Below are 19,128 nucleotides of genomic sequence, written 5' to 3'. Positions count from 1 at the left end.
AATCCACCAGACATGGTCAGACCACATTTGGAGTATTGTGCACATTTTTGGGCCCTATATCTTAGGAAGGATGTACTGGCTCTGGAGCGTGTTCAGAGGAGATTCACAAGAATGGTCCCGGGAATGAAAAGCTTAACTTATGAGGAACGTTTGAGGACTCCGGGTCTATACTCAAGGGAGTTTAGAGGGGGATCTAACTCAAACTTACAGAATACTGAATGACCTGGACAGAGTGGACATTGGGAAGATATTTCCATTTTTGGAGAGTCTAGGACCTGAGAGCACAGCCTTGGAGTAAAATGATGACATTTTACAATAGAGATAAGGAGAAACATCTTCAGCCAGAGAGTGGTGAATCTATGGAATTCATTGCCACAGAGGGCTGTGGAGGCCAGGTCCTTGAGTATGTTTAAGACTGAGATAGATAGGTTCTTGAGTATCAAGGGAATCAAGGGTTACAGGGAGACAGCGGGAGAATGGGGCTGATAAACTCATCAGCCATGATTGAATGGTGGAACAGAATCAACAGGCCGAATTGCCTAATTTCTGCTCCTATGTCTTATGGTCTTACATGGAGGGTAATTCCCAGCTTCAGGAGAGCAGTCTGTAAGTACAATAAATCATCTATATCTGGAATATTCACACATTGGATGTTGATACAGTACAGCAAGTATTTCAATAACCTTGCAAGAGGAAGGAGATCTTCATTCTTTCCACTTTACTTTATAATTCAAGGCAACTGTTCTTTCTCTCCTTCCTCTGACACTCAACACTTATCCTTCCTTTATTGCTTGGCAGGATCACACATTATAGAACATCTCATTCGAATTACAAAGATACAAATTATTTGGTCTTTTCACAACAGCTACCAACATCATTCTATTCTTCCTTCCTGGCATTTGCACGATCACCAATGAGCTTCCTCTCCCCTCATTTCATATTCTCCGTGTTTGTTTTCCATTCAGTACCTTCCTATCCTGATTCCATTTGTTTTTTTTCTTGCCCTGAGCATCTGCAAAAAAAACCCCACAGGCCACACATATCTGCATTTCCCTTGGTCAGAGACACTCACAGACTCTTGCCCTCCCTCTAAGTGTGCAAAAGGAGGTTAAGGGGAAGATATTTAAGATTGGGTTACCATTATTCAAGGCAATTAACCTATTCAGAAAATGCAACAGAGCGCTTGTCCAGACCTGTCAAAATTGGTGGTTTTGAGTCTGGAATGAACATAATCTTTTACCATTAGATGCATTCCCTCACAAATTTGTGACAAATGTGTTTTCAAGCAGCTAGAGAAAATCACACTACATTGTGATCCCTGTCATCTACTATCCTCTCACTCCACATCTCCTGATCCCATTTTAACTCCTGTCCCTTCTGCCTTTCCTGAAAACAGCCCATGGAAGACATCAAACTAGTTTGGAAGAGGTAGCATATGAGTTGCAGCTGAAGTAACTGCTGTCCAAAATTCAGTGAGGCATGTGATCTACCTTGAAGTGTGTACCTCAGCCTTAAAGGGACTGCTGCTGTCACAAGGTCAGTTACCAGATGCCATCTACCCACAAATAGATGGGTTTAAACACTGAGACCCAGGTCTGTGGTGCTGGCAGTACCATAGGAGAATCAAAGATTGACCTACCACAACTAATACCAACCATACTAATGGAAATCACTTATACATCAATGCTACACCCAGTTTCTCAGAGTCTCCAGTTCCAGAGTTTACTGGCTACGACCATTTTGCCTAAGCCACTGCAGGAGCAACTTGCAGGTACAACAAGTTTTATCAACTTGCTCTAAAGAAAAGTACTGAGTACAACTACAACATCTTAGCATTCACTGTCAGAAACTTACCAGGCTAAAGTTCAGCTAAATGATTTGAATGCTTTATAGTAGAGAAGCATTCAGTAAAATAAGAAAATCCTGCATGTATGTAATGCCTTCCATAACTTAAGGTGGAGAAGACTTCAGTTTAACATGTTCTGTAAAAGATGACCCCCTGCAAAAATGGAGCACTACCTCAATACTGCAGATCTGTTCTTAACCTTCTGAAACAGAGGGAGGAGAACTACCAACTGAGTCACAGGAGCAAATAGGGAAGAATGGTGACAAAATGGATTTGTAATCCAATAGTTCCAGGCTAATGTGCTGAGTTCAAATCCTACTTGAATTTTAACATAAATTCAGCTAATAAAATCTGGAAACTAAAATTAGTCTCAGTGATGGTGACTATGGAACTATTATTAATTTCCGTTAAAACTCTGGTTCATTAAATTTCTTTAGGGAAGGAAATCTGCCATCCTTACCTGGTCTGGTGTGCACGTGACTCCAGACCCACAGTAATGTGGGTGATTCTGAACGACTCTCTAAATGGCCGAGAGAGCCACTCAGTTCAAGAGCAATTAGGATAGGGCAGCAAATATTGCTCTTTTCCATAGTATTCACATCCCATGAAATAAAAAAGCAATATATGACTCAACTGGTATATGTTTTTGATCCCAAGATCCCAACTAACTAGAAGTTTAATATTCATTTAAAACTAGATTCCTCTCATGATATTTGGTTTGGAAAATCAATCCCAGCAGGTTTTATTTTGTAAATTTGCCACTCTACCAGACTTTTAGCTGACTCATAGAATCCCTACAGTGCAGAAAGAGGCCATTTGGTTCGAGTCTGCACCAGCCCTCTGTAGAACATCCCACCCAGACTCACCCCATCGTCTTACCCTGCACTTACTGTTGCTAATCTACCTCACCTGTACATCTTTGGACTGTGGAAAGAAACCAGAGCACCTGCAGGAAACCCATGAAAACAAAGGGAGAACATCCAGATTCCACACAGAGTCACCTAAGGCCAGAATCTATCCAGATCCCTAATGCTGTCAGGCAGCAATGCTAACCACTGAGCCATTATGCCACCCTTAAAATGACTCGCCATGTTAAAATTGCTTTGGGGGTCCAAAGCATGTGGCATCTCAATATATTAATCAGGCAACTGCTCATTTCTGGTGGAAGTGTTGCTAGTTAATGCATTTTCTGGAATTAAAACTCCACTGAGATTTCCAGTAGGAATAGTATTGTGAGTCAATTTTCACAAGTGATACCACTAAATTGCCTCATTCTCAACTGGATAGTTGGGTTAAAATCAAGATCAGACACCAATTATTGTTTAGTTAGAGCTACCTGCTGATTGGTTTGAAGGGAGAATATATTAAATCCAGCAAGGACCATGTCATCACTATTGCATCCAATCCTACCTTGCCCTATTCACGATTTTACCACTGGTATGGGCGGGTTTTTGTGACCTACCAACCTCTAGGTGAACTGAAGTCCTTAAGTGAGCAATTATTGCCCAAGTGAGGGCCTTGTCCTGTTATTTTTGGGATTTTATTGGGGGCATGAGAGACCCAGGTCAGGCTCGCACCTCAGCAGCTTGACCTGAATGGGCTTACAGTTATCTGGAGCCATTAAGGGGTAATCCACATCCCTCAAAAAGAATTTAATTCCCTCCCCATATTCTCCAGCTGAGATGCAGTGAGACCCCAGACTGCCAGTCAGGATTGTGCATGGCACACCTTCCTTTCAGACTTGCTGCAGTATCAGCAGCGGCCACTATCTTGGTGGAGCTGCTGGCACTGGAGAGCAGCCATCCTATGACTGACTAGCAGATATCTGAGGCAGGACTTCTTGGGGCTAAGAGGCAGAAGTTCTGGCTCAACTCAATTAAAGGCCATGCAAATGTTTAATTCCAATAGGGCTGCTGATGGATTTGTGAGCAAGCTCCCCCCTGTACTTTTAATTTTTTTTTTCTTTTTTTTTCTCTTTTGTTTTAACCCCCACACTACCGCCTAAGTGCGGTAGTGCTTATTTTTATTCCCCAGCACCCATAGTGTGTGTGCGTGCAGGTGTGAGACCCTGTACTTTTAACTGGAGGGTCAGAGACTATGAAACCCCATTAACTCCAACTCAGTTGAACATGAGCAAACAACAGCTTGAATTTTTTACAGAGACTTAACAGGATAAAGTGCCCCATGTGCTTTGAAGGAGCCTAGTCAATCAAAATAAAACATCAAGCTACATCAGGAGATATTAGATCAGACGATCAGAAGTTTGGCCAAAGAGTTAGGTTTTAAAGGATGACTGAGGAGAGGGAAAGGAGATGGTGAGAAATGTTCTGGGAAGAGTTCTAAAGTTTCAAAAATGACAGTGTCTATTGGTGGGGCTACCGAAGTTGGAGATGCGCAAGAGGCCAGAATTAATCTAACATGTATTGTGGAGTGTAGGGCTGGAAGTGTATATAAAGATTGGAAGATAAGGATATGGCATTATTTAAAAATTAGGTTGAGGATATTAAAATTGAAACTTAACCAGGAGTCACTGCAGACCAATGAAATGAGGCTGATGGATGATGGGATTTGGCACAGAGTTATAATATGATTTGAGCTTATGGAAGATAGAAGCTAGGGGTGTGTTGGAATTGAAAGAATTCAAGGAAGCAAAGGTATGGGTGAATTTCAGCAGCAGGCTCAAATATGATATCAAAGTTGTAAATAGTCACCCTCAGCCTCAAACAGCTGCCAGGGAACAGGACAGAATTAGTGTCATGAGAACGGAATTTGCAGAGTGATCAAAGGTTATACAGCACATCTTGAACATGGGGCTCACTCAGAAATTGGGCTCCACTGACGCCTCAGCAGAATATCTGGATAGTCAATGTACAGATTTGTACATACGAATGATTAATTCCGATCTCTGTATGTAAAGAAATGGAATGTAGGGCATCACCAATTGTATAGATATCAAAATATTTTTATGAATAAAGTATATTTTTGAAATTAAAAAAAGTCAAGAGTGGCACTGAGAAAAAAAGGATCAAGTAACTTGATCACCATATTTTAAAAAAAGGGGAACTAAACAATAAGAGGAAAATTTAAAGTAGGTGAGACGTTAAATCTATGGCCCTGTTGATTTAAATGATTAAAGTAACCAATAGGTGCTCGATGGAACAATGAAGAGCAGGGAATTCTTCCAGTAAATCAGATGCATTTATTCCCTCAATTAAGCCATCTTATCTCTTTTTATGGGATCATTGTTGTAAGGTTTTCTGAAATACTAGTTGTCACCATACCACTGCATTCCAGTTTCTTTACTGGGTATGACATACTTTGGAATGTATCTGACAGGGAAGGTGCGATACATTTTTTTTTGGTTTACTCTGCACATTCTTAACAAAGGATAGCAATTGTAAAACTCACCGTATTTCAAACTATAAAGGTGATTGATTTCACACATTTATGGGTTTTTTTAAAAAAGGCTCTTCACAGTTGAGGCGGATACCTGAATAAACGTTGATTAACATACAAAACACTCACAACATTTGTTCACGGAATGTCACTGTTTTTCCAGCACCCCCACCCCCCGAGCATATTTCTAAGATAGCAATCACTCCCCGCTACAATCTTGAAATGCCTCTTGCAGAAAATGCCGAAATCACCAGATGCTAAGTCACTGGTCTCCCATCCACTGAATACTGTATTGGGCATTACTGCAGAGCTGCTCAATAACCACGTGACCTCTCCCACAGCAAGGCTTTCTCGTACAAATATGCTCATTAAAAGTATTTTATGAGGGAACAAGTCACTCATTCCTGAAAGAATGCATTTCTCTTATACTCTGATAATCTTGGACATTTGTTATAACCATTAGAATTCACCATGGCGTGGCACGTCAGGAATGAGGGGTATTGCTGCATTGCGTAAGCTCAGAGATCCACAGTGTCTGTCTTGTACACTGGAACCAGAGAAGAATTTTTAGGGTGCGTTTTATTCCCTTTCATCTTCAAGTTTTGATTTATGCCGGTGGATCAGCATCACTTGTTTCAATTACAGTTTTATTAGCCCAGATTACGTTCGTTCCTGTGTGAGCCGTGACAATTCGAGTTAACTAGTCTTTAAGACAGCACGCCAGAATGAGAATCCATTTGAAATGTATCTACAAACAATTTTGAAAATGTAAGCTTTCAGGAATGGTAGGTTCCCCCCCCCCCCCCCCTCTCCTGGAGTGGTGTAGCTAATGGCAAACAAGTTCGGAAAATATGGCGATCATGAAACTATCAGAACCTTGATGTCAAAAAAAAAGTTTTGTTTTTCTCCTTAAGCTTTACAGAGTGACTCCAGAGTCTCTCTATTTAGTGGTGAACATCTAATTTCCATGTATTTGCATCTCCACTGTGGCCCAATTCAGTTGATTTTCAATTGTAATTCCAATATTCTCTCCTTTCCCAGAGGCCTGTAGTGGTGTAGTGATTGTGTCTGTACCTCTGAGCCTGGAGGCCTGAGTTCAAATCCTACCTGTTCCAGACATTACTAAATGGGCTGATTTTGGGGGGGAACCCTCTCCTTCCATGAGAAAACTAAATGGCTCAAATTCCTGCTATCCAAGGCTGAGAGGGTACCTGGAGCCTCACTAACTGCTTGTACCCAGCAACTAACCATGTCTTCCACAGCCACTTTTCTCCTCACCCCATTGTCTGTGCAATTCAGGATGGGCCAACCAGCAGTCTCACCACATCACTGTGCCTGGTCTTGGGCCAAATCTCACACCTGCCCAGAACTGCATGCTTTTGCAGGTTGCAATGAAACACATCCATCTAAACAGACTCTCTCCTTTGGCTCTCAGCACTCACTCACTTAGCACTTACACGGAACCTGCCAGCTTCTGTGCCTTGCATTCAATTTTTTGTGCAAAGCCAAAGGCACTGTTCCTGAAAGGGTTTGGATATGTCCTTATATGACACAATGTTGGGTCAGTGTCATACATACAGAAGGTGCCTGCAGCTTACACAGCAAATACACTGCATGGTGCTTCAACGAACTGGTCAAGAAGTCAGAGGGGAGCAGTCACTTCAGGGTGAAGGGACACTACAGTCAGTCGGGGGCCTCTTCCGATTCCAGGGATTGGCCACAATCAGTCAGGTACTTTGACCTGCCAGAAGCTGGGGATCCATGTCCTGATAGTCCGAGGGTTGGGCCATTGTCAGTCCTGCAGGTCAAGTATAATCAGTGCGGATTTACACATTCTTTAGTCCATGGTGCTATGGAGACATCAGTCTGAGTGGTGGGCCATCGTCAGTTGAGGCTGCTCAACTGGCCAATGAGGTAATAGAAATTTGCAAATCCGTGGGATTTTATGGTAAGTTAATGATTCTATAAAAGGGCTTAATGCTACTCAGAAGAGACGGGTTGAAAGGTCTTCAGGAACATAGGGACAGGGATACAAAAGGGAACATAGAGGATAGGGATCATCCTGAATGTTAATCCAGAGCCTGCAAGTCAGTCGCGAGGACACAACATTGCTATCTTGGGTCCAAAGTTAACCCGCAAAACAATATAAGATGGCTGCCTGCAGAGTGGGAGGTGTATGCTACTGTTTTTGTTTTCCAGGGTGGATGGAGTAAAATTGATTTAAAAGACTTTCAATCACCCATTAATTACATTAATCACCCATCCACTGTTTCAGTAATGCCATCTTTCCGGCATCAAATTGTGTGATTTAAGTAAGTAGCCAGCTATTTGTGCAATATTTAACTTTACTGGACTCACTGAATATGTGAAAACACTGGAAACAAGGAGAATGAGATATTTAAGGTCATATGATAAATTCTGATCTAAAATGTTAAATATAAAGCAGGATTCAAGCATTCTGTGATCATTATACTTTAAAAACCCAGAGAATGCAAATTGATTTGTCCACCTGGAATGATAGATTTCAAGTAGCTTTCCATGCCCTCATTGTCAATTCGGAATGAGCTCCATGACATGATAATACAGTACCATCACCCCTGAGGTTCATCAATCTGAAATCTATCAGCTTACCTGTCTCAAAATGTGCTGATTGCCCTCTGCTGGAATGTTGTAAGCACTTCTGATCAAGTTTTTGGCAATATGGAAATAGTACACAGATATGATGAAGAGTGGGATGACATAAAGAATCAGAAAGGATGCTGTGGAGTGGATTTTAGGGTGCAGCTCATCACCATGTGGGTATGGGGCACACGCCTTAAACGTTTTATTGATGTGTGGGTCATAAAAGGAATGCAGATCAGAAAACACTGCATCAGGAATAGCCAGTAGCATGGAAAATACCCAGATGAGGGCTGCTTTCACACAGATTTTCATCAGGGCATTGGTGGTCTGGATGTCCATGGGTCTGACTATAGCTTTATACCTGCAAAAAATACATGGAAAGTATGTATCAATATTAAAATTAGAGGCATTTGGATACTAATGATTAAACAGAAATAATTTGCAATATATTTTTTTTCAGTGGAGTCCAACTAAGATAATCTAAAGTGATCATTTATGCTTCATGTCAATACAATTATTCCCAGTTTGGTGCTTCCTGATATATAACATCATTGTAATCATACAGTCAATCAGTCCACTTTAAATTCTAGGCATTCAAACATTAGAAACTGTCACTGAGAAGCAAGCAGCAAGTAAAATATTTTGAAGCCAACAACAGAAGTGGAATTGTCACATTGGCAGAAAACTGTATTCCCACCCTAAACACTGACCCAAACTTCATCCCTTCAATATACAGAATGTTCAAAACTAATTCTGTCACCTCTAATCTATACTCTTATGCCTCAGAGATACACATGGGAGGCAAATCAAACATCTACGTTGCATAAATCCTGAAGAAAGTGATTAGATTAGATTACTTACAATGTGGAAAAGGCCCTTCGGCCCGACAAGTCCACATCAATCCTCCGAAGAGCAACCCACCCAGACCCATTCCCCTAACATTACGGGTAATTTAGCAGGGCCAATTTACCTAACCTGCACATTTTTTTGGACTGTGGGAGGAAACTCGCACAGACATGGGGAGAATGTGCAAACTCCACACAGACGGTTGCCTGAGGCGGGAATTGAGCCCAGGTCTCTGGTGCTATGAGGTAGTAGTGCTAACCACTGCTAACCAGTGCCACCATGCCGCCCTTGTAAAAGGGCTTTGCAGTTCTTAGACATTGATGTGTTGCTAAAACCACTGTGATTGAAGGTCCTTTACAAAGTAAATGATGCACTAATATTACCATTGAAACATCAGTTAAATACCAATATCAAAGAAGGATAGTACCTGTATGTGGAATTTATATTAAAACAGTACGCTTTTATTGCACACTCACAGAACATAAAAGTTTGATCCCTGTATGATTAATGTTGCTCAATCACTGATTAACCTATTAAAACACTTCAGCAATAAACACACTTTTCATGGTCCATCCATCAATTCACTTTACTTGAATTAACATGTACATTGAATAAGTATAGCTGTGATGGAGGGAGTAATAAAATGCAAAGAAAACCTTATTTTACTGAAGGGACTTGCAAATTCTTTGCTTGCTTCATCAGGCTGCAAGTCCGTACCACTGGGAGGCACAGAAAATGTTCAAAATAGCATTGTTCATTTAATGTAAGCGCCCCAAAGTTGTCTGATCCATAGAAACATGCGGAAGTATACAGTGAAGTGTAGGAGGTATCAGAGTGACTACAGCAACTTGGCATTATTTAGAACTCCTTCACATCAAGGAAGACATGTTTTGAAGCACTGATCAGAATTATCGGAAAGGCATATATGGACACAATAGTAGTCAGAAATGAAGATTAATGGAAATACAATAAAATTAAATAAAGATCCATGCAATTCTATTAAAAATTAACACTGCAACTTAACAAAGAAAATTGATAACAAAAACTTTTCAAGCCAACTATTCTTAAGCAGTAAAAGCATGCATAGTATCAGAGTAGGTCATGTCTCACAAAGGTATCAGTCTTGCCCCATTGGAAGCATTTTAACCTCTGAATGCACATAGTACTCACAAAAAGATTAATGATTTCATGGAATTCCTATGTTGTGGAGGGAGGCAATCAGCCCATCAAGTCCACACTGATCCTTTGAAGAGCATTCCACCCTGACACAACCCACTACCCTAACCCTGTGATCCTGCATTTCCCATGGCTAATCTACATAACCTGCACATCTTTGGACTGTGGGAGGAAAATGGCGCACCCAGAGGAAACCCACGCAATCACGGGGAGAATGTGCAAACTCCATGCAGGCAGACACCCGAGGCTGGAACAGATCCCAGTTCCCTAGTGCTGTGAAGCAGCAGTGCCAACCACTGAGCCACTGTGCTGTCCATTTTGATACACAAATTGAGGTACAGGCAGTCCCTGGGTTGTGAAAGGGTTCCATTCTTGAGTCTGTTCAGAAATAAATTTGTACTCAAGTTGGAAAAATGTAAAGCAGCCATTCATAAATGCAGGAGGTATTTATATGTCAGATCTTTAAAATTATGTCCCTGTAAATATGAGTATTTGTAAGTTGGGAATTCATAAATTGGGGACCTCCTGTAAATGGGTATTATTTAATTGCTATTACAAAGACGTGACATCAGAGTGACCATCACCAGGCATTATTCAAGTACAATTGACATTTAGGAGGAACAGGTGAATGGGAAAGGAAATAAGGTAATAAGAGATGAGATCAGTGCATTAGTAGGAGAGGATCTGAGATTGGAGGACCAAATGTAGAATCAGTTTCGCAAAGATATGAAACCAGAAGAACAGTAAACATTGGTAGTAATTATCTAATGGATATCAAATAGTAGGATGAGATTGGGTCTTTGTAAATCAAGCAATTAGAGATAAACGTAATGTAGGTAATACAGTGATAATGGGCATTTTGATTTTCATGCAGACTGGGTTAACCAAGTCAACATTTACCTGTGGAAGAAACACAAAGAATGCTGGAGAAACTCAGCAGGTTGACAGCAATTGAAAAGAGAGAAACAGTGCTGATGTTTCAAGGCTAATATGGCCTTTCATCAGAACTGAGTATTTGTCTTTGTATCCAAAACAGCATGTTGACGAGTATAAATATCATTTCGTTTTGGAATGTGTACTAAAAATTGGGAAAAGATACTGATTTAAACCAAGGATACAGTGTATGAAAATGTTTGCAATTTTAAATAGAAATTGTGCATTCAATGTTCTCTACAGGAGCAGTGAGAGACAGAATTCCCGATAAATTGGCACAGCTCATCAGTATTAGAAGTTATTCTGCTCAGAAACAGTTTTTTGTTTGACTTTTCAATTGGCATCAGTTGCTGTGAGCATCGGAGGACCCAATTCAGTAATAACTTCCTGATTGGTTCTTGTGCAAGGGACTGTAGCTTAGTGTCTGAACAAAACAGTAGAAGCAATTAGCTTGCAAAAGAAAAAGCATTGATCTCCCTTTTTCTCTCTTCTGTGTGGAGACATAAAAGAAAACCACTAATAGCTAGTTACTTTCCCTCACCTATTCTCTCAGAGAGTTATTCTCTCTGCAATCCCTATTAAAAGGAATAAGGGGAAACTGCTTCCACAGATACTGAAAAGGCAAATGAAATACTGAGAACTGGCATAACCGTCAATCTCAAGTCATCTGTAAAGAATTGGAATGAATTAAAAGAAAACAACTCATTGACGTCTTTGGTTTGAGATGGTGCTGTTGAACTGTAATTCACAGTGTAATTCACTGGGTGTTTTCTTTTGTCCACCTATAACACTTGCATCTTGGTTGTCTTTGAATGTCTGTATGCATGTGTGAATGGGAATTTGCAAATGTTTTGGAGTTAAGTTATAGAGTTATAAATGAGCAACTCATGTTTGTTTTGCCACTGGTTGAAGATAGTTTTAGAAAAATAGTTATCTTCTTGTTAATGAGAAAAACTAGATGTGTATATTCTTTTCATCTGAATTAGATTGTTAGAGGGAAATAGGTAATGCTTAATCAAATTGTCACTGGCGTGATGATTCCAAGAAAAATTTAACTTTATTTCCAATGCACTAGGGCCAATGAGTGAAGGCAGAAACCAACAAGAGATCAGGGCGTTTTGGACTTAGTGCTGTGTAATGTGGAAGGGTTGCTTAGTAAAATTGTTGTAAAAAAGCCTTTGTAAATAGAGACAATAAATAAGAAAAGAGGATTTTGTATTAAATATGGATATGATATAGTTCATTCTGAAACAAGGCTTTTAAATGTGAAGAAAGAAAATTATGTGGATATGATAACCAAGTTTGCTGCAAAATACACAATAAAAATGTGATGGTCTACAGGCAATGATTAGTATTTGAAGAAATACTACATGGTCTACAATAGATATAAATTCCTCCAAGGCGCAAAGGGAAACATAAATCAGTGGGGGTTAATGAAGAAAGCTAAATATTGCAGTAAATCAAAGGAAATAGTTTATAAAGATGCCAGAAGAAAATTGGAAAACTTGAGGATTCCGAGCAAGTTAAAACTCAGTAAAAGAGGACAACAGAATTGGTTAGGAAAGGAAAAAATAAAGATTGAATGCAAACTAACAAGGACTGGAAAAATGTTTTCAGGTATGTGTAAAGTTAGCACAAATATGGGGGTCGAAGATATAGTGCTGGAAAAGCACAGCAGATCAGGCAGCATCCTGATGAAGGGCTTATGCCCAAAACGTCAATTCTCCTTCTCCTCGGATGCTGTCTGACCTGCTGTGCTTTTCCAGCACCATACTCTCGACTCTGACTTCCAGCATCTGCAGTCCTCACTTTTCTCCTAGGACAAATATGGGCCCATTACAAGTGGATGTTGGACAATTTAAATTGGAGATGGAGAACAGTTCACAGAAGAAAATACAGACTACCTCCCAGAAATACGATGCAACTGAGGAATACGGTGAAACTGAGGAACTAAAAGAAATGTGGTGACAAAGTAGTACTTGAAAGTTAACTGGACTGAAGGTTGTTAAATCTCCGAGACCAAATGAGCTTCATTCCACGGTGTTGAAGAAGGTAACAGGAGCAATTGTGGATGAACCGGTACAAAAACACTAAAAGACAAAATATTTTTTTAAATGGTGAGACGTGGGGAAGCTCAGGTACCCAAAGAAACCCTGGTGACCTTGTTCAATAGTCACTAAAATGTAGTATTAAAGGTACAGAGAGCAATTAGGAAGGCAAATGGCATGTTGGTATTCATTTCAAGAGGATTTGAGTATAGGAGTAAAGATGTCTTGCCTACAGTTGTAGGAAGCCGTGGTGAGACTTCACCTGGAGTACTGTTTACAGTTTGTTCCCCTGATTGAAGGAAGGAAATACTTGCCATAGAGGGAGTGCAATGGAGGTTCATCAGATTAATCCCTCGAACAGTGAGATTATTTTATGAGGAGATTTAGGAGGCTGTGTCTGCATTCCTTCAAGCTTCAAAGAAAGATGGGTAACCTCATGGAAATTTACAAGATTCTCACACAGCATTATAGGATGCAGACAGGACGTCTTGCCTGGCTGTTGACATTATTACCAGGGTGAAAAATCTCACGATAAGGGGCAGGACATTTAAGACTGAGATGAGGAGGAATTTATTTACTCAGAAGGTGGTGATTCAGGTGTCTGAAAGTTCAATCATTCAGTAAGATCAAGACAGTAATCAATGGATTTCTGGAAATAAATCAATTCAAGGGATGTGGAGGTAGCGCAGTGGGTAGATGCTCAGCGATGATCTAACTGAAGTGCAGAGCAGGGTCAATGGGCTGATTGGCCTACTCCTTTTTCAATGTTCCTCAGAGAATTAAGGGAAAATTGAACAGACTTATTTAGAATTTTCAAGCATTTTGAGAGATTAAATAAATTCTTTCCATAAGCAGAAAATTCAGTAACAGAGGAGATATTTCTAAGACAATTGGCAAAAGAACCAGAGGAGTGATTGCATCTTTTTATGCAGTGTGTAAATGATCTGAAATGAACTGCCCTGAAATATGGGAGAAGCAGATATAATAGTAACTTTCAAAAAGCCAACTAGAAAATTCTTAAAGTGGAAACATTGAAGGGCTATGAAGAATGAGTGAGATGTATTAGATAACACTTTCAAAGAGCTGGCCTAAGCATGACAGGACAAATTATATTATATGATGTACTATTCTATAATTCCATATATGTCAAATAATACAAGGCCCTATTCGTGTTAATCCTGGGAACCCCAACCAATGGCCACATCAGCATATACAAAACAGGAATCTTTGCAGAACTATGGAACTGGTTAATGAAAACTTTGTAAATTCCTCCACAGTACCTGGAATATCTTGTACCTGGAATAAATTTAATGACTGGATTGATTTGTCTTCTATAATTCCTTTAAAAAATAATTAGTTGTGATAATCTTTGCTAAACTGATAATAAAGCTGCAATTAATCATCACTTTGCAAGAAAAATGCTCACACTGGTTTGTCTTAAAATGGCAAGCTGCAATAAAAACTAATTCAGTTGATGTACATAATCTGTTCAAATGGATGTTACTGATGACGGATGATTGCATCTAAAGATTAGTGTGGGTTTTATACTTAGCCTGTTGCCCGAGATCAGTCAGCAGCACAAAATAGCAGAGAATTGAAATGGAACATCACCTAAATCTCACATCTTAATGAATAAATGCACAGTACAGAGCAAGCTTGTCTATTTCTCTAGTGCATTTAAATTTAAAAACAAATCTTAAAATCTTGTGACATTCTCTCAATTGAATATTTATTCACATAAAATATTATGACATGATCATTAACTTGTCATTGATGGTGGGATACTCTGTGATCCAATAGATGTACAATTAATTTATCACTTCTTATCACATATTGTTAGCTGAGAAAGTGAATATGAACGCAATAAGCAATGAAATGAAACAAGTACTGTAATTAGAAATGACCTTTACAATTGTACTCTTCCTTCTCTTTAAGTATGAGCATTTTGTGAAGCTATATTGATCAGATGGGTGTACAGTGACTTGAAGTTGATTGTTTCAAGTTATGTAGAATTGCAAAAATAGTCCAACACTGATATACCCCATTGGGTTCAACCAGTTTATATTGATATTTATTCCCCATATGTGTCCACCATGTTTCCATATCCCATTACACATCTTCCTTATCACAGTTTATTTGACTTAAAGTCATTGAATCATAGAGATGCACAGCACGGAAACAAACCCTTCAGTCCAACTCGTCCATGTTGACCAGATATCTTGACCTAATCTAGCCCCATTTGCTAGCATTTGGCCAATATCCCTCTAAACTCTTTCTGTTCATATACTCATCCAGGTGCCTTTTAAAATGTTGTTATTGTACCAGCCTCCAGCACTTGCTCTGGCAGCTCATTCCAAACATGCACCACCCTCTGCATGAAAAAGTTAGCCCTTAGGTCCCTTTTGAATTTTTCCCCTCTCACCCTAAACCTATGCCCTCTAGTTTTGGACTCTTCTACCCCAGGGAAAAGGTCTTGTCTATTTATCCTACCCAAGCCCTTCATGATTTTATAAACCTCTATAAGGTCACCCTTCAGTCTCTGGGAAAACAGCCCCAGCCTATTCAGTCTCTCCCCATAGCTGAAATCCTCCAACCCTGGCAACATCCTTGTAAATCTTTTCTGAACCCTTTCAAGTTTCACAACATCTTTTCAATAGGAAGGAGACTAGCATTGCATACAATATTCCAAAAGTGGCCTAATCAATGTCCTTATTCTTAATTTGACATAATCTTGATATCATGAGCATTTCTGAAAAAAAGAATGCTTTTCTCATTCTCTGTCCTGAATCTATCTTCAATTCAATCTTTGTCCACTTGATCTAGACCCCACAGTCACCAGAGACTGCCTGTTACCTGCTAGTCCCATCCATTCATAATTGTGGACACCTCTATCAAAATACACCATGTTTTCCTCTGCTCTAGTGGAAACAACCCTAATTTTGCTTATTGTGGCACAGTGGCACGGTGGCACAGTGGTTAGCACTACTGCCTCACAGCGCCTGAGACCCGGGTTCAATTCCCGCCTCAGGCGACTGACTGTGTGGAGTTTGCACGTTCTCCCCGTGTCTGCGTGGGTTTCCTCCGGGTGCTCCGGTTTCCTCCCACAGTCCAAAGATGTGCAGGCCAGGTGAATTGGCCATGCTAAATTGCCCGTAGTGTTAGGTAAGGGGTAAATGTAGATGTAGGGGTATGGGTGGGTTCCGCTTCGGCGGGGCGGTGTGGACTTGTTGGGCCGAAGGGCCTGTTTCCACACTGTAAGTAATCTAATCTAAAAATAAATAAATAGTTAGTACAAAAGAAGACCATTTGAAGAACAATCTAACTAATCTGTTTTCAAAAGCTTTATCTATAGTTCCACAATTTTCTTCATTCAAGTATTTATTCAGTTCCCTTTTGAAGACAGCCATGATTCTGTACCCACCATGTTCTCAGGATCTGCGTTCTTAAAGAACCTGTTGAGTGGAATCTTCCCAGAAATTGAATGATGGTGGCATTGGCAAGGAAGTTGGGAAAATTGTGTGACATGACCAATGAGGAGCTTCTCAATGTTGAAAGGCCTGATTATCCAATCAAGTGTTGAATGACAAGGCGAGACTCAGCAACACACCTAGTTACGAGTATTAGTATGCATTAGCATATCTCCATTGTGTAATCTTGCCACAATTATATGCAGATCCCAATTCTCCCAGCCACTGGATAGAAACTTCCTGACGACAATTCAAGACATGAAAATCAGAACAGGGGTACCTGGTGCCATTAGCTCATTGCTTGCTCCTCTGGGCCTCCACTGACATCTAAACACATACTCCATGAACAGCAATTGCCGACACCTCCAGGCACGGCCAACCTCCCTTTTCTCTTCAACCGATCTATGGACCTTGGCAGACACAAAGCCAGGAATTTGTCAATGGTTGTCAGCAGTTATTGGTCACGGGGCTGGAGATACTACAAACATTCAAACAAGATACAAGAGTAGGCTACTTGGGCCTTCGAGCCTGCTCCACCATTCAATAAGATCATGGCTGATCAGATTTTAACATCCACTCTACATTCCTGCTATCCTCAATAATCTTTCAACCCCTATTGATATACAACAATCTATCTACTTCTGCCTTGAAGCTATTTAAAGACTCTGCATCCACTGCTTTTTGAGGAAGGGGAATTGCAAAGACGCATAATTCTCTGAGAGACAAAGGTCTCTCTGTTTAAATGAATGTCCCCTTATTTTTACATTATGACCCACATGTTGGTGTACAGCGCTGTCTTATGTGAAGCTCAAACCCAAATCAAGCAGCTTAGGTAGCAAAACATTGCATGTGCATCAACCAAATTACCACCTGCCAAGTCTAAGGGGAGTAGATCTCAGTCAGGCCAAGGAATGCATCTTCTGTCAGGGAGTACTGGCACAGTAAATGAAAGGCAGCACCTGATTATCTGTCCAGGGCCTTGATCCGTCAGCCATTTGTAATGGTCACACTCAAGGGATGCATATTACTACAGTCTAGGCCACAGTCAGCCCTGTAGGTGTGTTGTAAGCATGTGGTAAGCTTAGTCAGAGGGCTGTGTCCTGAAGGCATGACTGGCCATCCTATCATGGTAGCTGTCAAGGTAACTGCTGAGCGAAACGTTTATACAACGGGCTGCTCCCAAAAAGCCACAGGGGACCTGTGTGCGATCTCACATCACTCGTCCCTCAAATGCATCAAGGCTGTTACCAATGCAATTGGTATTAGATCACACCATCTCATCTCATCTCATCTCCCTGTGATGGGGTCAGTGTTATAGCCCAGACAGCTGGCTTCCCCTGGTGCAGAGCACTAGGGACTTCACACCCATCGCATTTTGAGAGTACCACCTTATAATGCAGTAGACAATACCAACAGAAGTGGCATCCATTTCCATCGATGTGCAAATTATCTGTGATCGTCAGCACTAAATCTTAGAGATCTGTGCCATGTGACCTAGAAGCTGCCATGATGCCAATGTCCTCAAAAACTCTCATGTTCCTGCTGCATTTCAAGGGCTAGATGCCTTGCAAGGATGGGAAACAGGAACTATCGCCTGTAACCACAGCTGATGAGTCCTTTACACAATCCCATTTGCATCCATTGACTCCATTTACACTTCTCGCTGCCTCGGGAAGGTAGCCAACATCGTCAAAGGCCCCTCCTATCCTGGTTATAATCTCATCCAACCTCTTCTGTCAGGCAGAAGATACAAAAGCTTAAATACATGGATCAATAGGTTCAAGAACACCTTTCTTCCCTGCTGTTATTAAACTGTGAACAGACCTCTCAAATTTCAAATCTAATGTTGATCTTGCTTTTTGTGCACCTTCTTTGCAGCTGTAACTGTGTGTTCCTCGCTCTGTGTATTCAATCACCCTGTGACCTTTGTAGAGTATGACATACCTGTACTACGTGCAAAACAAAGCTTTTAACTGGACGTAACCAGGTTACAATGAGAATAATAGATCAATAATAAATCAAAACAAATCAAATAAAATGACCAAGGCAGGGAGTAGATACAATGCAGCCTATTCTTTGACCAAGGCCAACTTTGAGCAAATGATGGGCCTGCTCACCATGGGCCTGTAGAGGATGAGGTTCTGATGCTTGGATCAATCTGAAGGAGTCCTGATGTACACTCTGGATGGAGTGTGTCGCATATTCCTTGCATGCTGTACTCTGAAAAACTGAGGCAGGCAAAGAGGAGTTGAAATGGAGAGGTGCAGCACTCTTCCCAGGAGGAAGGTGAGGATATTGAGCAGGAGCAACTCACCTTCTGCATGAAGGAATGCAACAAGCCAGACAGGATTTCATTGATGTGGTAAAAACAATGACTGCAGATGCTGAAAACCAAATACTGGATTAGTGGTGCTGGAAGAGCACAGCAGTTCAGGCAGCATCCAACGAGCAGCGAAATCGACGTTTTGGGCAAAAGCCCTTCATCAGGAATAAAGGCAGTGAGCCTGAAGGGTGGAGAGATAAGCTAGAGGAGGGTGGGGGTGGGGAGAGAGTAGCATAGAGTACAATGGGTGAGTGGGGGAGGAGATGAAGGTGATAGGTCAAGGAGGAGAGGGTGGAGTGGATAGGTGGAAAAGAAGATAGGCAGGTCGGACAAGTCAAGGAGACAGTAACTGAGCTGGCAGTTTGAAACTAGGATGAGGTGGGGGAAGGGGAAATGAGGAAGCTGTTGAAGTCCACATTGATGCCCTGGGGTTGAAGTGTTCCGAGGCAGAAGATGAGGCGTTCTTCCTCC

General features: G+C 40.9%; 1 protein-coding gene across 1 annotated transcript in view; it reads right to left on the bottom strand.

The window, feature by feature from the left end:
• Positions 1 to 19,128, bottom strand: part of LOC140485886 (gastrin-releasing peptide receptor-like) — a 56,750-nt gene that overhangs the window by 25,092 nt on the left and 12,530 nt on the right. Inside the window, exon 2 of the mRNA XM_072584336.1 lies at positions 7,874 to 8,225. Coding sequence (XP_072440437.1) covers positions 7,874 to 8,225 — 352 coding nt within the window. The remainder of the gene's footprint in view (positions 1 to 7,873; positions 8,226 to 19,128) is intronic.

This window comes from Chiloscyllium punctatum, chromosome 15 (genome assembly GCF_047496795.1).
Source record: "Chiloscyllium punctatum isolate Juve2018m chromosome 15, sChiPun1.3, whole genome shotgun sequence".
NCBI classification, from domain to species: Eukaryota; Metazoa; Chordata; class Chondrichthyes; order Orectolobiformes; family Hemiscylliidae; genus Chiloscyllium; species Chiloscyllium punctatum.
Note: the sequence above shows the minus strand (reverse complement) of the source record. Positions and strands in the feature narration are given on the sequence as shown.